The 21,427-nt window shown below is 37.4% G+C and overlaps 1 protein-coding gene across 2 annotated transcripts in view; it reads left to right on the top strand.

Moving 5' to 3' along the window:
• SH3BP1 (SH3 domain binding protein 1) overlaps nt 1-21,427 on the top strand; it is a 258,494-nt gene that overhangs the window by 138,801 nt on the left and 98,266 nt on the right. Inside the window, exons 2-5 of one of the 2 annotated variants that reach the window (XM_073645218.1) lie at nt 5,652-5,694; nt 5,897-6,001; nt 6,108-6,184; nt 6,268-6,379. In XM_073645218.1, the coding sequence (XP_073501319.1) occupies nt 5,652-5,694; nt 5,897-6,001; nt 6,108-6,184; nt 6,268-6,379 (337 nt within the window). The remainder of the gene's footprint in view (nt 1-5,651; nt 5,695-5,896; nt 6,002-6,107; nt 6,185-6,267; nt 6,380-21,427) is intronic. The other variant, XM_073645219.1, reaches the window with a different exon arrangement.

The following is a 21,427-nucleotide window of genomic DNA, read 5'->3' as shown; positions in this document are numbered from 1 at the left end:
CACGTTCTGATCACTGGTCATGAGAAAAGGTACCAAAAGCTCAATGGTGTTGCTGTTCTTTGTGGCCCTTAGTTGGAAAGTCACTTCCAGCCAGCCTTTGAAAGGGATTTCGGTCTGGTTGATGGCTTTTCCGTGGAGTTCCACTGGTCCTATGAGTTCTTTTAACGATGGAAGGCAGGTATGTGGCAGGTAGCGCCTTCTCCATTCTTCCTTTAAAAGGCTCGATGGGCTCCTGTGTCCCACAGTGCTTTTACCAGCGGTCCATCTAGCTGGCACTGTATAAAGCACCTTTCACCGATTAGGCTGATGAGGCTATCTTTACTGACCGAGGAATCCTCCTCCCAGGAGTACATCGTTTGACCTCCGCACTGGGCATTAAGTAACTGATGCCCCTGTCTCTCTTGCAGGTGTTGTAGATGGGAACACACTTGGGGATAGTACTGACGCAGCTATTTTACCTCATGCGACGTTCTGGGGTTTGGTGATATTTGGATCTGCTTCAGGGGCCACCTCCGTGTCACTGTTACCAGTCACCCCGCACTGGCGACCTCCTGTCTTTTAACCCAATTTACCGTGACCATTGGCATTCCTTGGCATAATGTCCTTCCTCACCACATCTTAGACAGTGGACACACACCCAGTGTCAGACTGGGGTGTCTGGGGCCCACAGGAGGAATTGATCCTCGGGGCCCACCCTACCGCTATATGCAAATACCTGATAGCCGATATCCCCGTTATCATGGAGCGTCTGCTGTTAATCACAGGCGGCTCCGGCACATCTACTGTGCACATGTTATAACTGGGATGTACAATTACGGCAGTTTGCAGTAAAGGGGTTCTTTGGTTAAAACAAGTTATCACCAATCCATGGGCTCCACAGGATCGGTGATAACTTACTGATCGTTTAGGTCCGAACATTGGAAACCGCACCGATCGGAAGAATGGGGAAGTTTTATCCCTGTCAGGACACTTATCCCCATTTTAAAATGCCGCGGCAGGTGGGACGTCTGACCGCAGCTCCATTCATTCTCTTTGGGGCTTCCAGAAAAAATACAAGAACAGCCACTGAGGGAATGAATGGATCAGTGGTTAAGTTGCACATGAGCTCCAGTCTAATGGGGATAAAAGCTTCACATTCTACCAATCAGTGCGGGTCCCAGCACTCAGACCCCACTAATCAATAATGTATCACTGATCCTGTGGAGAGGTGATAACTTGTTTTCCCTGGAGAACCCCTGTAAGTGCATCTTGTTTCAAGTATTTAATCACTAATGGAAATAAAGAATCTTCTCCTAATTAATATCAGAGAGAGCCAATGACCGCCATACACAACACAATCCACTATAACAACACCAATAGTGCCACATACCAGGGAGAAATACTGCCACACCATGACTGGACTACATATTACCACCACATAGTGACCGAATAATACTACATACAAGGGAGAAATACCACCACACCATGAATGGACTACATATTACCACCACATAGTGACCGAATAATACTGCATACAAGGGAGAAATACCACCACACCATGAATGGACTACATATTACCACCACATAGTGACCGAATAATACTACATACAAGGGAGAAATACCACCACACCATGAATGGACTACATATTACCACCACATAGCGTATAGCGTCCAAATAATTCCCCATCATTTCTCTCCCCCACCTCCATAATTGCTCTCCCTCATCCCCATCATTGCTCTCCCCCCACCTCCTCCATGATTGCTCCCTCCCATCCCCATCATTGGTCTCCCCCACCTTCTCCAACATTGTCATATCTCACCCACGACCTCCATCATTGCCATATGTCCCCCCACCTGCTCCTTCATCATTGTCATATCTCCCTCCACCTGCTCAGTCATCATTGCCATATTCCCCCCCACATGCTCCGTCATCATTGCCATATCTCCCCCCACCTGCTCCGTCTTCATTGCCATATCTCCCCTCACCTGCTTCATCATCATTGCCATATCTCCCCTCACCTGCTCTTTCATCATTGCCATAACTCCCCTCACCTGCTCCATCATCATTGCCATATCTCCCCTCAACTGCTCCATCATCATTGCCATATCTCCCTCCACCTGCTCTATCACCATGCCGTGCATATCTCCCCCAACCTCCTCCATCACTATGCCATGCATATTTCCCCCCACCTCCTCCAACACCATGCCATGCATATCTCACCCCACCTCCCCCATTGCCATGCCATATCTTCCCCCCACCCTGTCATCTCCCCCCCCACCTCCTCCATCACCATGCCATGCATATCTCCCCCCACCTCCTCCATCACCATGCCATGCATATCTCTCCCACCTCCCCCATTGCCATGCCATATCTTCCCCCACCATGTCATAGCTCCCCCCACCTCCTCAATCACCATTGCTCTCACTTAAAAAAAAAAAAAAAAAAAAAAACCTTACCTCTCAGCACGCTCCCCCGCATAACCGTCGTCTGCTTCCTGCCCGTCATCTTTTTCCCTGACACAGGCTCTCGCTGCATGATGACGTCATCAAGCAGCGCGAGCCTGTGTCAGGGAAGTAGCGCCAGGCAGGAAGCAGAGGACGGATCCCTCCAGCTCCACTGCCACTTTCCTCCTGTCGGCAGCGGAGCTGGTGGGATCGCTCCCTGCCCGCCGCACAGGATGAGGGCAATCTGGCCATGGGTCCCCGGAGCCCTTGCAGTGCGGAGCACCAGCAGCCATGTTAACCAGGGGCCCCCGTGCGTCCTGCTCGGGGGCCCGCTGAGGACCTGGGCATATATATATATGTATGTATCTTGTGGAATACCTAGACTAACAGGACGTTGAATGGACTCTTGCTATATGCCGTGCAGTCTGCCACATACCCTGCCTGCCTAACTCCTGCTATCACCACTGAATATATGCAGGTGGATTAGTCTTCAGAAGGACTGTTAGTTCAGTAGGAGAAAGCTTTTCAAGGAACATCAGTGTCAGATCGCACCATCCGTCGTTGTTTGATCCAAAGTGGACTTCATGGGAGACGACCAAGGAGAACACCATTGTTGAAAAAAAAATCCTCAAAAAGCCAGACTGGAATTTGCCAAATTACATGTTGACAAGCCACAAAGCTTCTGGCAGAATGTCCTATGGACAGATGAGACAAAAATGGAAGTTTTTGGCAAGGCACATCAGCTCTAGATGGAAAAATGAAGCATATCAAGAAAAGAACACTGTCCCTACTGTGAAACATGGAGGAGGCTCTGTTATGTTCTGGTGCTGCTCTGCTGCATCTGGCACAGGGTGTCTTGAATCTGTGCAGGGTACAATGAAATCTCAAGACTATCAAGGGATTCTTGAGAGAAATGTGCTGCCCAGTGTCAGTCTCATTGACAGTTACAGTAATCGTTTGATTGCAGTGATCGCCGCAAAAGGTTCAACAAAATATTAAGTTAAGAAGAAGAAGAACCATCATTTCTGTCCAGGCCAATTTCATGAGTTTAATTTTTTTTTAAATTCTGTGGAAGCAGGGTTGAAAAGCTTACAGTGTTTTATCTCTCACTAGCATTCGTCACAGCTACACTGCTCAGTACTGCTGTATGTCCTCCGTGCTGCTGCTTCCAGTATTGTATCTCTTCATAGCATTCGTCACAGCTACACTGCTCAGTACTGCTGTATGTCCTCCATGCTGCTGCTTCCAGTATTGTATCTCTTCATAGCATTCGTCACAGCTACACTGCTCAGTACTGCTGTATGTCCTCCATGCTGCTGCTTCCAGTATTGTATCTCTTCATAGCATTCGTCACAGCTACACTGCTCAGTACTGCTGTATGTCCTCCATGCTGCTGCTTCCAGTATTGTATCTCTTCATAGCATTCGTCACAGCTACACTGCTCAGTACTGCTGTATGTCCTCCATGCTGCTGCTTCCAGTATTGTATCTCTTCATAGCATTAGTCACAGCTACACTGCTCAGTACTGCTGTATGTCCTCCGTGCTGCTGCTTCCAGTATTGTATCTCTTCATAGCATTAGTCACAGCTACACTGCTCAGTACTGCTGTATGTCCTCCATGCTGCTGCTTCCAGTATTGTATCTCTTCATAGCATTAGTCACAGCTACACTGCTCAGTACTGCTGTATGTCCTCCATGCTGCTGCTTCCAGTATTGTATCTCTTCATAGAATTAGTCACAGCTACACTGCTCAGTACTGCTGTATGTCCTCCATGCTGCTGCTTCCAGTATTGTATCTCTTCATAGCATTCGTCACAGCTACACTGCTCAGTACTGCTGTATGTCCTCCATACTGCTGCTTCCAGTATTGTATCTCTTCATAGCATTCGTCACCGCTACACTGCTCAGTACTGCTCTTGTCCTCCATGCTGCTGCTTCCAGTATTGTATCTCTTCATAGCATTCGTCACAGCTACACTGCTCAGTACTGCTGTATGTCCTCCATGCTGTTGCTTCCAGTATTGTATCTCTTCATAGCATTTGTCACAGCTACACTGCTCAGTACTGCTGTTTGTCCTCCATGCTGCTGCTTCCAGTATTGTATCTCTTCATAGCATTAGTCAGTTACATTGCGCAATACTGCTGTATGTCCTCCATGCTGCTGCTTCCAGTATTGTATCTCTTCATAGCATTCGTCACAGCTACACTGCTCAGTACTGCTGTATGTCCTCCATGCTGCTGCTTCCAGTATTGTATCTCTTCATAGCATTCGTCACCGCTACACTGCTCAGTACTGCTCTTGTCCTCCATGCTGCTGCTTCCAGTATTGTATCTCTTCATAGCATTCGTCACAGCTACACTGCTCAGTACTGCTGTATGTCCTCCATGCTGCTGCTTCCAGTATTGTATCTCTTCATAGCATTCGTCACAGCTACACTGCTCAGTACTGCTGTATGTCCTCCATGCTGCTGCTTCCAGTATTGTATCTCTTCATAGCATTAGTCACAGTTACATTGCGCAGTACTGCTGTATGTCCTCCATGCTGCGGCTTCCAGTATTGTATCTCTTCATAGCATTAGTCACAGCTACACTGCTCAGTACTGCTGTATGTCCTCCATGCTGCTGCTTCCAGTATTGTATCTCTTCATAGCATTAGTCACAGCTACACTGCTCAGTACTGCTGTATGTCCTCCATGCTGCTGCTTCCAGTATTGTATCTCTTCATAGCATTAGTCACAGCTACACTGCTCAGTACTGCTGTATGTCCTCCATGCTGCTGCTTCCAGTATTGTATCTCTTTATAGCATTAGTCACAGCTACACTGCTCAGTACTGCTGTATGTCCTCCATGCTGCTGCTTCCAGTATTGTATCTCTTCATAGCATTAGTCACAGCTACACTGCTCAGTACTGCAGTATGTCTTCCGTGCTGATGCTTCCAGTATTGTATCTCTTCATAGCATTCGTCACAGCTACACTGCTCAGTACTGCTGTATGTCCTCCATGCTGTTGCTTCCAGTATTGTATCTCTTCATAGCATTAGTCACAGCTACACTGCTCAGTACTGCTGTATATCCTTCGTGCTGCATAGAGATTGGAGAGCAGGAATGCTTTGGGTTGGTGTGTACTGTGTATGGGAGACATTGGAGATAGAGAAGGATACATGGCAATAAATAATCTTATTCCTCATAAGCACAGGTACACTTTAACCTTTCCTTAAATTGTTCCAGATCACAAGATGTCACCGACCTGCTAACCGAGGAATTCTTACCTGTGAGTAAAATTCCTGCTTCCATCATTGAGACACTAGCTTTACCTCTGTAATATGCCGTATGACGGGTGTTATATAGGGGTGTTGAGTGCGACCCGTGGGATAATGGTGGTATAGATGGAATGCTGGATACTATATACAGGATGATGTTGGGGTGGGGTGCCGTGTTGATCAGCCTAATCTCTCCACGTGTTTGTTCCCCAGGCAGATCAGCAGGTGGATGTTATAAAGCGCCTGGCTCATCTTGTTGGAAAGCGTCTGGCAAATTGCATGCAGGGTCCGGCGAGCTCGGACATGGAGAAGAGGCTGGTGAGCGAGTGGGGTTCTCTGTCTGGGGCTAGTGGGGTTTTCTGTCTGGGGCAGGAGGACGTTTCTAGATGGAATTAGCCTTCTGAGGGAGTTTTTGTCTTTGCAGAAGAAACTCGCCCTGATGTCTCTGTCATTAGCCATGGCTGATGGCATGAAGGAAATGGAGAGCGAGTCGAGTCTGAGGTGAGAGTGCTGGTCAGATGTGGATCCGGAGTGATGGGGAACGCCTGCTCTGAGATGATAACCTCTCCTGTGTGGCCCCTTAGGAGGACGCTGGAGATGGGCTGCTTTGTGGAGGGGTCTCTGGCCCAGGCTCTGGCAGAGTATGAAATGAACATGGAACGCGACGTTCTGCAGCCACTGACTAGGCTAAGTGAGGTAATGACCTGGACGACCTATAGCCCTTCAAATCCCAACGAATTCATGATATACAAGGAATTAATAAAAGCTAACACTGTACTTTAATGCAATGATACATGTAAATGAATAGTTGGTGTCATCAGTAAAGTGTAAGGTTGTTAGTGGAATCCCCCTGTGAGATCACTCGTGACATGTCTGAAACCTTCATGAACCCCACTGTTGTATTCTGTCCAGATCTGTAACATACAAGATGGAATTAAAGGGAATCTGTCAGCAGCATAATGCAGGCAGAGGGAAGCTGAATCCAGTGATGTGTCACTTATATTACTGGGTGCAGCCGTTCTCACACAATCAGAGCCTTTAGATTTAGCAATACAGCAGAGCTGAGAAAGCAAGCCCCGCCCCCACCAGGCTCTGTGTATACAGTGTCCATAGACAGTGAGCTGCCTATGACAGGAGAGGGCGGAGCCAGACCAGGAGGCAGCGCTGCAGTGTGCAGCAATGATAAGCTAAAACAATCAAGGCAAGCGAGCAAAACCACTGAGGTTGATAAAAGAGACATTGTTGAAATCTATGCTTTAACCCCTAAAGCACCCTGTCTAAGGATTACACAAGCAAAATCCGTCAGCAGATTTTTGCTAAGTGTTGTTTCCACTTTTCCAGACTACAAGCAATGATATAGAATGTATGAACCCCTGGTGGTATATATTATATATTAGTGATGATATAGAATGTACGGGCTCCTGGTGGTATATATTGTATATTAGTGATGATATAGAATGTATGGGCCTCTGGTGGTATATATTATATATTAGTGATGATATAGAATGTACGGGCTCCTGGTGGTATATATTATATATTAGTGATGATATAGAATGTATGGGCTCCTGGTGGTATATATTATATATTAGTGATGATATAGAATGTATGGGCCCCTGGTGGTATATATTATATATTAGTGATGATATAGAATGTATGGGCCCCTGGTGGTATATATTATATATTAGTGATGATATAGAATGTATGGGCTCCTGGTGGTTTATATTATATATTAGTGATGATATAGAATGTATGGGCTCCTGGTGGTATATATTATATATTAGTGATGATATAGAATGTATGGGCTCCTGGTGGTATATATTATATATTAGTGATGATACAGAATGTATGGGCCCCTGGTGGTATATATTATATATTAGTGATGATACAGACTGTATGAGCTCCTGGTGGTATATATTATATATTAGTGATGATACAGACTGTATGAGCTCCTGGTGGTATATATTATATATTAGTGATGATATAGAATGTATGAACCCCTGGTGGTATATATTATATATTAGTGATGATATAGAATGTATGGGCTCCTGGTGGTATATATTATATATTAGTGATGATACAGAATGTATGGACTCCTGGTGGTATATATTATATATTAGTGGTGATATAGAATGTATGGGCTCCTGGTGGTATATATTATATATTAGTGATGATATAGAATGTATGGGCCCCTGGTGGTATATATTATATATTAGTGATGATATAGAATGTATGGGCTCCTGGTGGTATATATTAGTGATGATATAGAATGTATGGGCCCCTGGTGATATATATTATATATTAGTGATGATATAGAATGTATGGGCTCCTGGTGATATATATTATATATTAGTGATGATATAGAATGTATGGGCTCCTGGTGGTATATATTATATATTAGTGATGATATAGAATGTATGGGCCTCTGGTGGTATATATTATATATTAGTGATGATATAGAATGTATGGGCCTCTGGTGGTATATATTATATATTAGTGATGATATAGAATGTATGGGCCTCTGGTGGTATATATTATATATTAGTGATGATATAGAATGTATGGGCCCCTGGTGGTATATATTATATATTAGTGATGATATAGAATGTATGGGCTCCTGGTGGTATATATTATATATTAGTGATGATATAGAATGTATGGGCTCCTGGTGGTATATATTATATATTAGTGATGATAAAGAATGTATGGGCCCCTGGTGGTATATATTATATATTAGTGATGATATAGAATGTATGGGCCCCTGGTGGTATATATTATATATTAGTGATGATATAGAATGTATGGGCCCCTGGTGGTATATATTATATATTAGTGATGATATAGAATGTATGGGCCCCTGGTGGTATATATTATATATTAGTGATGATATAGAATGTATGAGCCCCTGGTGCTATATATTATATATTAGTGATGATATAGAATGTATGAGCCCCTGGTGCTATATATTATATATTAGTGATGATACAGAATGTATGGGCTCCTGGTGGTATATATTATATATTAGTGATGATATAGAATGTATGGGCCCCTGGTGGTATATATTATATATTAGTGATGATATAGAATGTATGGGCCTCTGGTGGTATATATTATATATTAGTGATGATATAGAATGTATGGACCTCTGGTGGTATATATTATATATTAGTGATGATACAGAATGTATGAGGTCCTGGTGGTATATATTAGTGATGATACAGAATGTATGAACCCCTGGTGGTATATATTATATATTAGTGATGATATAGAATGTATGGGCTCCTGGTGGTTTATATTATATATTAGTGATGATATAGAATGTATGGGCCCCTGGTGGTATATATTATATATTAGTGATGATCTAGAATGTATGGGCCCCTGGTGGTATATATTATATATTAGTGATGATCTAGAATGTATGGGCCCCTGGTGGTATATATTATATATTAGTGGTGATATAGAATGTATGGGCTCCTGGTGGTATATATTAAATATTAGTGGTGATATAGAATGTATGGGCTCCTGGTGGTTTATATTATATATTAGTGATGATATAGAATGTATGGGCTCCTGGTGGTATATATTATATATTAGTGATGATATAGAATGTATGGGCCCCTGGTGGTTTATATTATATATTAGTGATGATATAGAATGTATGGGCCCCTGGTGGTTTATATTATATATTAGTGATGATATAGAATGTATGGGCTCCTGGTGGTATATATTAAATATTAGTGGTGATATAGAATGTATGGGCTCCTGGTGGTTTATATTATATATTAGTGATGATATAGAATGTATGGGCCCCTGGTGGTATATATTATATATTAGTGATGATATAGAATGTATGGGCTCCTGGTGGTATATATTAAATATTAGTGGTGATATAGAATGTATGGGCTCCTGGTGGTTTATATTATATATTAGTGGTGATATAGAATGTATGGGATCCTGGTGGTATATATTATATATTAGTGATGATATAGAATGTATGGGCCCCTGGTGGTTTATATTATATATTAGTGATGATATAGAATGTATGGGCTCCTGGTGGTTTATATTATATATTAGTGATGATATAGAATGTATGGGCCCCTGGTGGTATATATTATATATTAGTGATGATATAGAATGTATGGGCCCCTGGTGGTATATATTATATATTAGTGATGATCTAGAATGTATGGGCTCCTGGTGGTATATATTATATATTAGTGGTGATATAGAATGTATGGGCCCCTGGTGGTTTATATTATATATTAGTGATGATATAGAATGTATGGGCCCCTGGTGGTATATATTATATAATAGTGATGATATAGAATGTATGGGCCTCTGGTGGTATATATTATATATTAGAGATGATATAGAATGTATGGGCCTCTGGTGGTATATATTATATATTAGTGATGATATAGAATGTATGGGCCTCTGGTGGTATATATTATATATTAGTGATGTTATAAAATGTATGGGCCCCTGGTGGTGTATATTAAATGTTAGTGATGATATAGAATGTATGGACCCCTGGTGGTATATTATATATTAGTGATGATATAGAATGTATGGACTCCTGGTGGTATATATTATATATTAGTGATGATATAGAATGTATGGGCTCCTGGTGGTTTATATTATATATTAGTGATGATACAGAATGTATGAGCTCCTGGTGGTATATATTATATATTAGTGATGATATAGAATGTATGAGCTCCTGGTGGTATATATTATATATTAGTGATGATATAGAATGTATGGGCTCCTGGTGGTATATATTATATATTAGTGATGATACAGAATGTATGGGCTCCTGGTGGTATATATTATATATTAGTGATGATATAGAATGTATGGGCTCCTGGTGGTATATATTATATATTAGTGATGACATAGAATGTATGGGCCCCTGGTGATATATATTATATATTAGTGATGATAGAGAATGTATGGGCCCCTGGTGGTATATATTATATATTAGTGATGATACAGAATGTATGAGCTCCTGGTGGTATATATTATAAATTAGTGATGATAAAGAATGTATGGGCTCCTGGTGGTATATATTATATATTAGTGATGATATAGAATGTATGGGCTCCTGGTGGTATATATTATATATTAGTGATGATATAGAATGTATGGGCTCCTGGTGGTATATATTATATATTAGTGATGATATAGAATGTATGGGCCCCTGGTGGTTTATATTATATATTAGTGATGATATAGAATGTATGGGCCCCTGGTGGTATATATTATATATTAGTGATGATATAGAATGTATGGGCCCCTGGTGGTATATATTATATATTAGTGATGATATAGAATGTATGAGCCCCTGGTGGTATATATTATATATTAGTGATGATATAGAATGTATGGGCTCCTGGTGGTATATATTATATATTAGTGATGATATAGAATGTATGGGCCCCTGGTGGTTTATATTATATATTAGTGATGATATAGAATGTATGGGCCCCTGGTGGTATATATTATATATTAGTGATGGTATAGAATGTATGGGCCCCTGGTGGTTTATATTATATATTAGTGATGGTATAGAATGTATGGGCCCCTGGTGGTATATATTATATATTAGTGATGATATAGAATGTATGGGCTCCTGGTGGTATATATTAAATATTAGTGGTGATATAGAATGTATGGGCTCCTGGTGGTTTATATTATATATTAGTGGTGATATAGAATGTATGGGCTACTGGTGGTATATATTATATATTAGTGATGATACAGAATGTATGGGCTCCTGGTGGTATATATTATATATTAGTGATGATATAGAATGTATGGGCCCCTGGTGGTTTATATTATATATTAGTGATGATATAGAATGTATGGGCCCCTGGTGGTATATATTATATATTAGTGATGATATAGAATGTATGGGCCCCTGGTGGTATATATTATATATTAGTGATGATCTAGAATGTATGGGCTCCTGGTGGTATATATTATATATTAGTGGTGATATAGAATGTATGGGCCCCTGGTGGTTTATATTATATATTAGTGATGATATAGAATGTATGGGCCCCTGGTGGTATATATTATATAATAGTGATGATATAGAATGTATGGGCCTCTGGTGGTATATATTATATATTAGAGATGATATAGAATGTATGGGCCTCTGGTGGTATATATTATATATTAGTGATGATATAGAATGTATGGGCCTCTGGTGGTATATATTATATATTAGTGATGTTATAAAATGTATGGGCCCCTGGTGGTGTATATTAAATGTTAGTGATGATATAGAATGTATGGACCCCTGGTGGTATATTATATATTAGTGATGATATAGAATGTATGGACCCCTGGTGGTATATTATATATTAGTGATGATATAGAATGTATGGACTCCTGGTGGTATATATTATATATTAGTGATGATATAGAATGTATGGGCTCCTGGTGGTTTATATTATATATTAGTGATGATACAGAATGTATGAGTTCCTGGTGGTATATATTATATATTAGTGATGATATAGAATGTATGGGCTCCTGGTGGTATATGTTATATATTAGTGATGATATAGAATGTATGGGCTCCTGGTGGTATATATTATATATTAGTGATGATATAGAATGTATGGGCCCCTGGTGGTATATTTTATATATTAGTGATGATACAGAATGTATGAGCTCCTGGTGGTATATATTATTTATTAGTGATGATAAAGAAAGTATGGGCTCCTGGTGGTATATATTATATATTAGTGTTGATATAGAATGTATGGGCTCCTGGTGGTATATATTATATATTACTGATAATACAGAATGTATGGGCCCCTGGTGGTATATATTATATATTAGTGATGATACAGAATGTATGGGCCCCTGGTGGTATATATTATATATTAGTGATGATATAGAATGTATGGGCTCCTGGTGGTTTATATTATATATTAGTGATGATATAGAATGTATGGGCCCCTGGTGGTATATATTATATATTAGTGATGATATAGAATGTATGGGCCCCTGGTGGTATATATTAAATATTAGTGATGATATAGAATGTATGGGCCCCTGGTGATATATATTATATATTAGTGATGATACAGAATGTATGGGCTCCTGGTGGTATATATTATATATTAGTGATGATATAGAATGTATGGGCTCCTGGTGGTTTATATTATATATTAGTGATGATATAGAATGTATGAGCCCCTGGTGCTATATATTATATATTAGTGATGATACAGAATGTATGGGCTCCTGGTGGTATATATTATATATTAGTGATGATATAGAATGTATGGGCTCCTGGTGGTATATATTATATATTAGTGATGATATAGAATGTATGGGCTCCTGGTGGTATATATTATATATTAGTGATGATATAGAATGTATGGGCCCCTGGTGGTATATATTATATATTAGTGATGATATAGAATGTATGGGCCTCTGGTGGTATATATTATATATTAGTGATGATATAGAATGTATGGGCCTCTGGTGGTATATATTATATATTAGTGATGATACAGAATGTATGGGCTCCTGGTGGTATATATTATATATTAGTGATGATATAGAATGTATGGGCCTCTGGTGGTATATATTATATATTAGTGATGATATAGAATGTATGGGCCCCTGGTGGTATATATTATATATTAGTGATGATATAGAATGTATGGGCTCCTGGTGGTATATATTATATATTAGTGATGATATAGAATGTATGGGCCCCTGGTGGTATATATTATATATTAGTGATGATATAGAATGTATGGGCCTCTGGTGGTATATATTATATATTAGTGATGATACAGAATGTATGGGCTCCTGGTGGTATATATTATATATTAGTGATGATATAGAATGTATGGGCCTCTGGTGGTATATATTATATATTAGTGATGATATAGAATGTATGGGCCTCTGGTGGTATATATTATATATTAGTGATGATATAGAATGTATGGGCCTCTGGTGGTATATATTATATATTAGTGATGATACAGAATGTATGGGCTCCTGGTGGTATATATTATATATTAGTGATATAGAATGTATGGGCCTCTGCTGGTATATATTATATATTAGTGATGATATAGAATGTATGGGCCCCTGGTGGTATATATTATATATTAGTGATGATATAGAATGTATGGGCCTCTGGTGGTATATATTATATATTAGTGATGATACATAATGTATGGGCTCCTGGTGGTATATATTATATATTAGTGATGATATAGAATGTATGGGTTCCTGGTGGTATATATTATATATTAGTGATGATACAGAATGTATGAGCTCCTGGTGGTATATATTAGTGATGATACAGAATGTATGAACCCCTGGTGGTATATATTAGTGATGATACAGAATGTATGAACCCCTGGTGGTATATATTATATATTAGTGATGATCTAGAATGTATGGGCTCCTGGTGGTTTATATTATATATTAGTGATGATATAGAATGTATGGGCTCCTGGTGGTATATATTAAATATTAGTGGTGATATAGAATGTATGGGCTCCTGGTGGTTTATATTATATATTAGTGATGATATAGAATGTATGGGCTCCTGGTGGTATATATTATATATTAGTGATGATATAGAATGTATGGGCCCCTGGTGGTTTATATTATATATTAGTGATGATATAGAATGTATGGGCTCCTGGTGGTTTATATTATATATTAGTGATGATATAGAATGTATGGGCCCCTGGTGGTATATATTATATATTAGTGATGATATAGAATGTATGGGCTCCTGGTGGTATATATTAAATATTAGTGGTGATATAGAATGTATGGGCTCCTGGTGGTTTATATTATATATTAGTGGTGATATAGAATGTATGGGATCCTGGTGGTATATATTATATATTAGTGATGATATAGAATGTATGGGCCCCTGGTGGTTTATATTATATATTAGTGATGATATAGAATGTATGGGCTCCTGGTGGTTTATATTATATATTAGTGATGATATAGAATGTATGGGCCCCTGGTGGTATATATTATATATTAGTGATGATATAGAATGTATGGGCCCCTGGTGGTATATATTATATATTAGTGATGATATAGAATGTATGGGCCCCTGGTGGTATATATTATATATTAGTGATGATCTAGAATGTATGGGCTCCTGGTGGTATATATTATATATTAGTGGTGATATAGAATGTATGGGCCCCTGGTGGTTTATATTATATATTAGTGATGATATAGAATGTATGGGCCCCTGGTGGTATATATTATATATTAGTGATGATATAGAATGTATGGGCCTCTGGTGGTATATATTATATATTAGTGATGATATAGAATGTATGGGCCTCTGGTGGTATATATTATATATTAGAGATGATATAGAATGTATGGGCCTCTGGTGGTATATATTATATATTAGTGATGATATAGAATGTATGGGCCTCTGGTGGTATATATTATATATTAGTGATGTTATAAAATGTATGGGCCCCTGGTGGTATATATTAAATATTAGTGATGATATAGAATGTATGGACCCCTGGTGGTATATTATATATTAGTGATGATATAGAATGTATGGACTCCTGGTGGTATATATTATATATTAGTGATGATATAGAATGTATGGGCTCCTGGTGGTGTATATTATATATTAGTGATGATACAGAATGTATGAGCTCCTGGTGGTATATATTATATATTAGTAATGATATAGAATGTATGAGCTCCTGGTGGTATATATTATATATTAGTGATGATATAGAATGTATGGGCTCCTGGTGGTATATATTATATATTAGTGATGATACAGAATGTATGGGCTCCTGGTGGTATATATTATATATTAGTGATGATATAGAATGTATGGGCTCCTGGTGGTATATATTATATATTAGTGATGATATAGAATGTATGGGCTCCTGGTGGTATATATTATATATTAGTGATGACATAGAATGTATGGGCCCCTGGTGGTATATATTATATATTAGTGATGATAGAGAATGTATGGGCCCCTGGTGGTATATATTATATATTAGTGATGATAGAGAATGTATGGGCTCCTGGTGGTATATATTATATATTAGTGATGATAGAGAATGTATGGGCCCCTGGTGGTATATATTATATATTAGTGATGATATAGAATGTATGGGCCCCTGGTGGTTTATATTATATATTAGTGATGATATAGAATGTATGGGCCCCTGGTGGTATATATTATATATTAGTGATGATACAGAATGTATGAGCTCCTGGTGGTATATATTATATATTAGTGATGATAAAGAATGTATGGGCCCCTGGTGGTTTATATTATATATTAGTGATGATATAGAATGTATGGGCCCCTGGTGGTTTATATTATATATTAGTGATGATACAGAATGTATGGGCCCCTGGTGGTATATATTATATATTAGTGATGATATAGAACTTTTGGGCTCCTGGTGGTATATATTAAATATTAGTGGTGATATAGAATGTATGGGCTCCTGGTGGTTTATATTATATATTAGTGGTGATATAGAATGTATGGGCTCCTGGTGGTATATATTATATATTAGTGATGATATAGAATGTATGGGCTCCTGGTGGTATATATTATATATTACTGATGATATAGAATGTATGGGATCCTGGTGGTATATATTATATATTAGTGATGATATAGAATGTATGGGCCCCTGGTGGTTTATATTATATATTAGTGATGATATAGAATGTATGGGCTCCTGGTGGTTTATATTATATATTAGAGATGATATAGAATGTATGGGCCCCTGGTGGTATATATTATATATTAGTGATGATCTAGAATGTATGGGCTCCTGGTGGTATATATTATATGTTAGTGGTGATATAGAATGTATGGGCCCCTGGTGGTTTATATTATATATTAGTGATGATATAGAATGTATGGGCCTCTGGTGGTATATATTATATATTAGTGATGATATAGAATGTATGGGCCTCTGGTGGTATATATTATATATTAGAGATGATATAGAATGTATGGGCCTCTGGTGGTATATATTATATATTAGTGATGATATAGAATGTATGGGCCTCTGGTGGTATATATTATATATTAGTGATGTTATAAAATGTATGGGCCCCTGGTGGTATATATTAAATATTAGTGATGATGTAGAATGTATGGGCCTCTGGTGGTATATATTATATATTAGTGATGATATAGAATGTATGGGCCTCTGGTGGTATATATTATATATTAGTGATGTTATAAAATGTATGGGCCCCTGGTGGTATATTATATATTAGTGATGATATACAATGTATGGACTCCTGGTGGTATATATTATATATTAGTGATGATATAGAATGTATGGGCTCCTGGTGGTATATGTTATATATTAGTGATGATATAGAATGTATGGGCTCCTGGTGGTATATATTATATATTAGTGATGATATAGAATGTATGGGCCCCTGGTGGTATATTTTATATATTAGTGATGATACAGAATGTATGAGCTCCTGGTGGTATATATTATTTATTAGTGATGATATAGAATGTATGGGCCCCTGGTGGTATATATTATATATTAGTGTTGATATAGAATGTATGGGCTCCTGGTGGTATACATTATATATTACTGATAATACAGAATGTATGGGCCCCTGGTGGTATATATTATATATTAGTGATGATACAGAATGTATGGGCCCCTGGTGGTATATATTATATATTAGTGATGATATAGAATGTATGGGCTCCTGGTGGTTTATATTATATATTAGTGATGATATAGAATGTATGGGCCCCTGGTGGTATATATTATATATTAGTGATGATACAGAATGTATGGGCCTCTGGTGGTATATATTATATATTAGTGATGATATAGAATGTATGGGCTCCTGGTGGTATATATTATATATTAGTGATGATATAGAATGTATGGGCTCCTGGTGGTTTATATTATATATTAGTGATGATATAGAATGTATGAGCCCCTGGTGCTATATATTATATATTAGTGATGATACAGAATGTATGGGCTCCTGGTGGTATATATTATATATTAGTGATGATATAGAATGTATGGGCCCCTGGTGGTATATATTATATATTAGTGATGATATAGAATGTATGGGCCTCTGGTGGTATATATTATATATTAGTGATGATATAGAATGTATGGGCCCCTGGTGGTATATATTATATATTAGTGATGATATAGAATGTATGGGCCTCTGGTGGTATATATTATATATTAGTGATGATATAGAATGTATGGGCCTCTGGTGGTATATATTATATATTAGTGATGATATAGAAAGTATGGGCCTCTGGTGGTATATATTATTTATTAGTGATGATACAGAATGTATGGGCTCCTGGTGGTATATATTATATATTAGTGATGATATAGAATGTATGGGCCCCTGGTGGTATATATTATATATTAGTGATGATATAGAATGTATGGGCCTCTGGTGGTATATATTATATATTAGTGATGATACAGAATGTATGGGCTTCTGGTGGTATATATTATATATTAGTGATGATATAGAATGTATGGGTTCCTGGTGGTATATATTATATATTTAGTGATGATACAGAATGTATGAGCTCCTGGTGGTATATATTAGTGATGATACAGAATGTATGAACCCCTGGTGGTATATATTATATATTAGTGATGATATAGAATGTATGGGCTCCTGGTGGTTTATATTATATATTAGTGATGATATAGAATGTATGGGCCCCTGGTGGTATATATTATATATTAGTGATGATATAGAATGTATGGGCTCCTGGTGGTATATATTATATATTAGTGGTGATATAGAATGTATGGGCTCCTGGTGGTTTATATTATATATTAGTGATGATATAGAATGTATGGGCTCCTGGTGGTATATATTATATATTAGTGATTATATAGAATGTATGGGCCCCTGGTGGTATATATTATATATTAGTGATGATATAGAATGTATGGGCCCCTGGTGGTATATATTATATATTAGTGATGATATAGAATGTATGGGCCCCTGGTGGTTTATATTATATATTAGTGATGATATAGAATGTATGGGCCCCTGGTGGTATATATTATATATTAGTGATGATATAGAATGTGTGGGCCCCTGGTGGTATATATTATATATTAGTGATAATATAGAATGTATGGGCTCCTGGTGGTATATATTATATATTAGTGATGATATAGAATGTGTGGGCCCCTGGTGGTATATATTATATATTAGTGATAATATAGAATGTATGGGCTCCTGGTGGTATATATTATATATTAGTGATGATACAGAATGTATGGGCCCCTGGTGGTATATATTATATATTAGTGATGATATAGAATGTGTGGGCCCCTGGTGGTATATATTATATATTAGTGATGATATAGAATGTATGGGCTCCTGGTGGTATATATTATATATCAGTGATGATACAGAATGTATGGGCCCCTGGTGGTATATATTATATATTAGTGATGATACAGAATGTATGAGCTCCTGGTGGTATATATTATATATTAGTGATGATATAGAATGTATGGGCCCCTGGTGGTATATATTATATATTAGTGATGATATAGAATGTATGGGCCCCTGGTGGTATATATTATATATTAGTGATGATATAGAATGTATGGGCCCCTGGTGGTATATATTATATATTAGTGATGATATAGAATGTATGGGCCCCTGGTGGTATATATTATATATTAGTGATGATATAGAATGTATGGGCCCCTGGTGGTATATATTATATATTAGTGATATAGAATGTATGGGCCCCTGGTGGTATATATTATATATTAGTGATGATATAGAATGTATGGGCCTCTGGTGGTATATATTATATATTAGTGATGATATAGAATGTATGGGCCTCTGGTGGTATATATTATATATTAGTGATGATATAGAATGTATGGGCCCCTGGTGGTATATATTATATATTAGTGATGATAAAGAATGTATGGGCTCCTGGTGGTATATATTATGTATTAGTGATGATATAGAATGTATGGGCTCCTGGTGGTATATATTATATATTAGTGATGATATAGAATGTATGGGCTCCTGGTGGTATATGTTATATATTAGTGATGATATAGAATGTATGGGCTCCTGGTGGTATATATTATATATTAGTGATGATATAGAATGTATGGGCCCCTGGTGGTATATATTATATATTAGTGATGATAAAGAAAGTATGGGCTCCTGGTGGTATATATTATATATTAGTGTTGATATAGAATGTATGGGCTCCTGGTGGTATATATTATATATTAGTGTTGATATAGAATGTATGGGCTCCTGGTGGTATATATTATATATTACTGATAATACAGAATGTATGGGCCCCTGGTGGTATATATTATATATTAGTGATGATACAGAATGTATGAGCTCCTGGTGGTATATATTATTTATTAGTGATGATAAAGAAAGTATGGGCTCCTGGTGGTATATATTATATATTAGTGTTGATATAGAATGTATGGGCTCCTGGTGGTATATTTTATATATTAGTGATGATACAGAATGTATGAGCTCCTGGTGGTATATATTATTTATTAGTGATGATAAAGAAAGTATGGGCTCCTGGTGGTATATATTATATATTAGTGTTGATATAGAATGTATGGGCTCCTGGTGGTATATATTATATATTACTGATAATACAGAATGTATGGGCCCCTGGTGGTATATATTATATATTAGTGATGATACAGAATGTATGGGCCCCTGGTGGTATATATTATATATTAGTGATGATATAGAATGTATGGGCTCCTGGTGGTATATATTATATATTAGTGATGATACAGAATGTATGGGCCTCTGGTGGTATATATTATATATTAGTGATGATATAGAATGTGTGGGCCCCTGGTGGTATATATTATATATTAGTGATGATATAGAATGTATGGGCTCCTGGTGGTATATATTATATATTAGTGATGATATAGAATGTATGGGCTCCTGGTGGTTTATATTATATATTAGTGATGATATAGAATGTATGAGCCCCTGGTGCTATATATTATATATTAGTGATGATATAGAATGTGTGGGCCCCTGGTGGTATATATTATATATTAGTGATTAATATAGAATGTATGGGCTCCTGGTGGTATATATTATATATTAGTGATGATATAGAATGTATGGGCCCCTGGTGGTATATATTATATATTAGTGATGATATAGAATGTATGAGCCTCTGGTGGTATATATTATATATTAGTGATGATACAGAATGTATGGGCTCCTGGTGGTATATATTATATATTAGTGATGATATAGAATGTATGGGCCTCTGGTGGTATATATTATATATTAGTGATGATATAGAATGTATGGGCCCCTGGTGGTATATATTATATATTAGTGATGATATAGAATGTATGGGCCTCTGGTGGTATATATTATATATTAGTGATGATATAGAATGTATGGGCTCCTGGTGGTATATATTATATATTAGTGATGATATAGAATGTATGGGCCCCTGGTGGTATATATTATATATTAGTGATGATACAGAATGTATGGGCTCCTGGTGGTATATATTATATATTAGTGATGATATAGAATGTATGGGTTCCTGGTGGTATATATTATATATTAGTGATGATACAGAATGTATGAGCTCCTGGTGGTATATATTAGTGATGATACAGAATGTATGAACCCCTGGTGGTATATATTATATATTAGTGA

Source organism: Phyllobates terribilis, unplaced genomic scaffold (genome assembly GCF_046119375.1).
Source record: "Phyllobates terribilis strain yellow unplaced genomic scaffold, ASM4611937v1 Scaffold_8__6_contigs__length_399053987, whole genome shotgun sequence".
Taxonomy (NCBI): Eukaryota; Metazoa; Chordata; class Amphibia; order Anura; family Dendrobatidae; genus Phyllobates; species Phyllobates terribilis.
The sequence above is the reverse complement of the archived record's forward strand: the minus strand, read 5'-3'. Positions and strand labels throughout refer to the sequence as shown.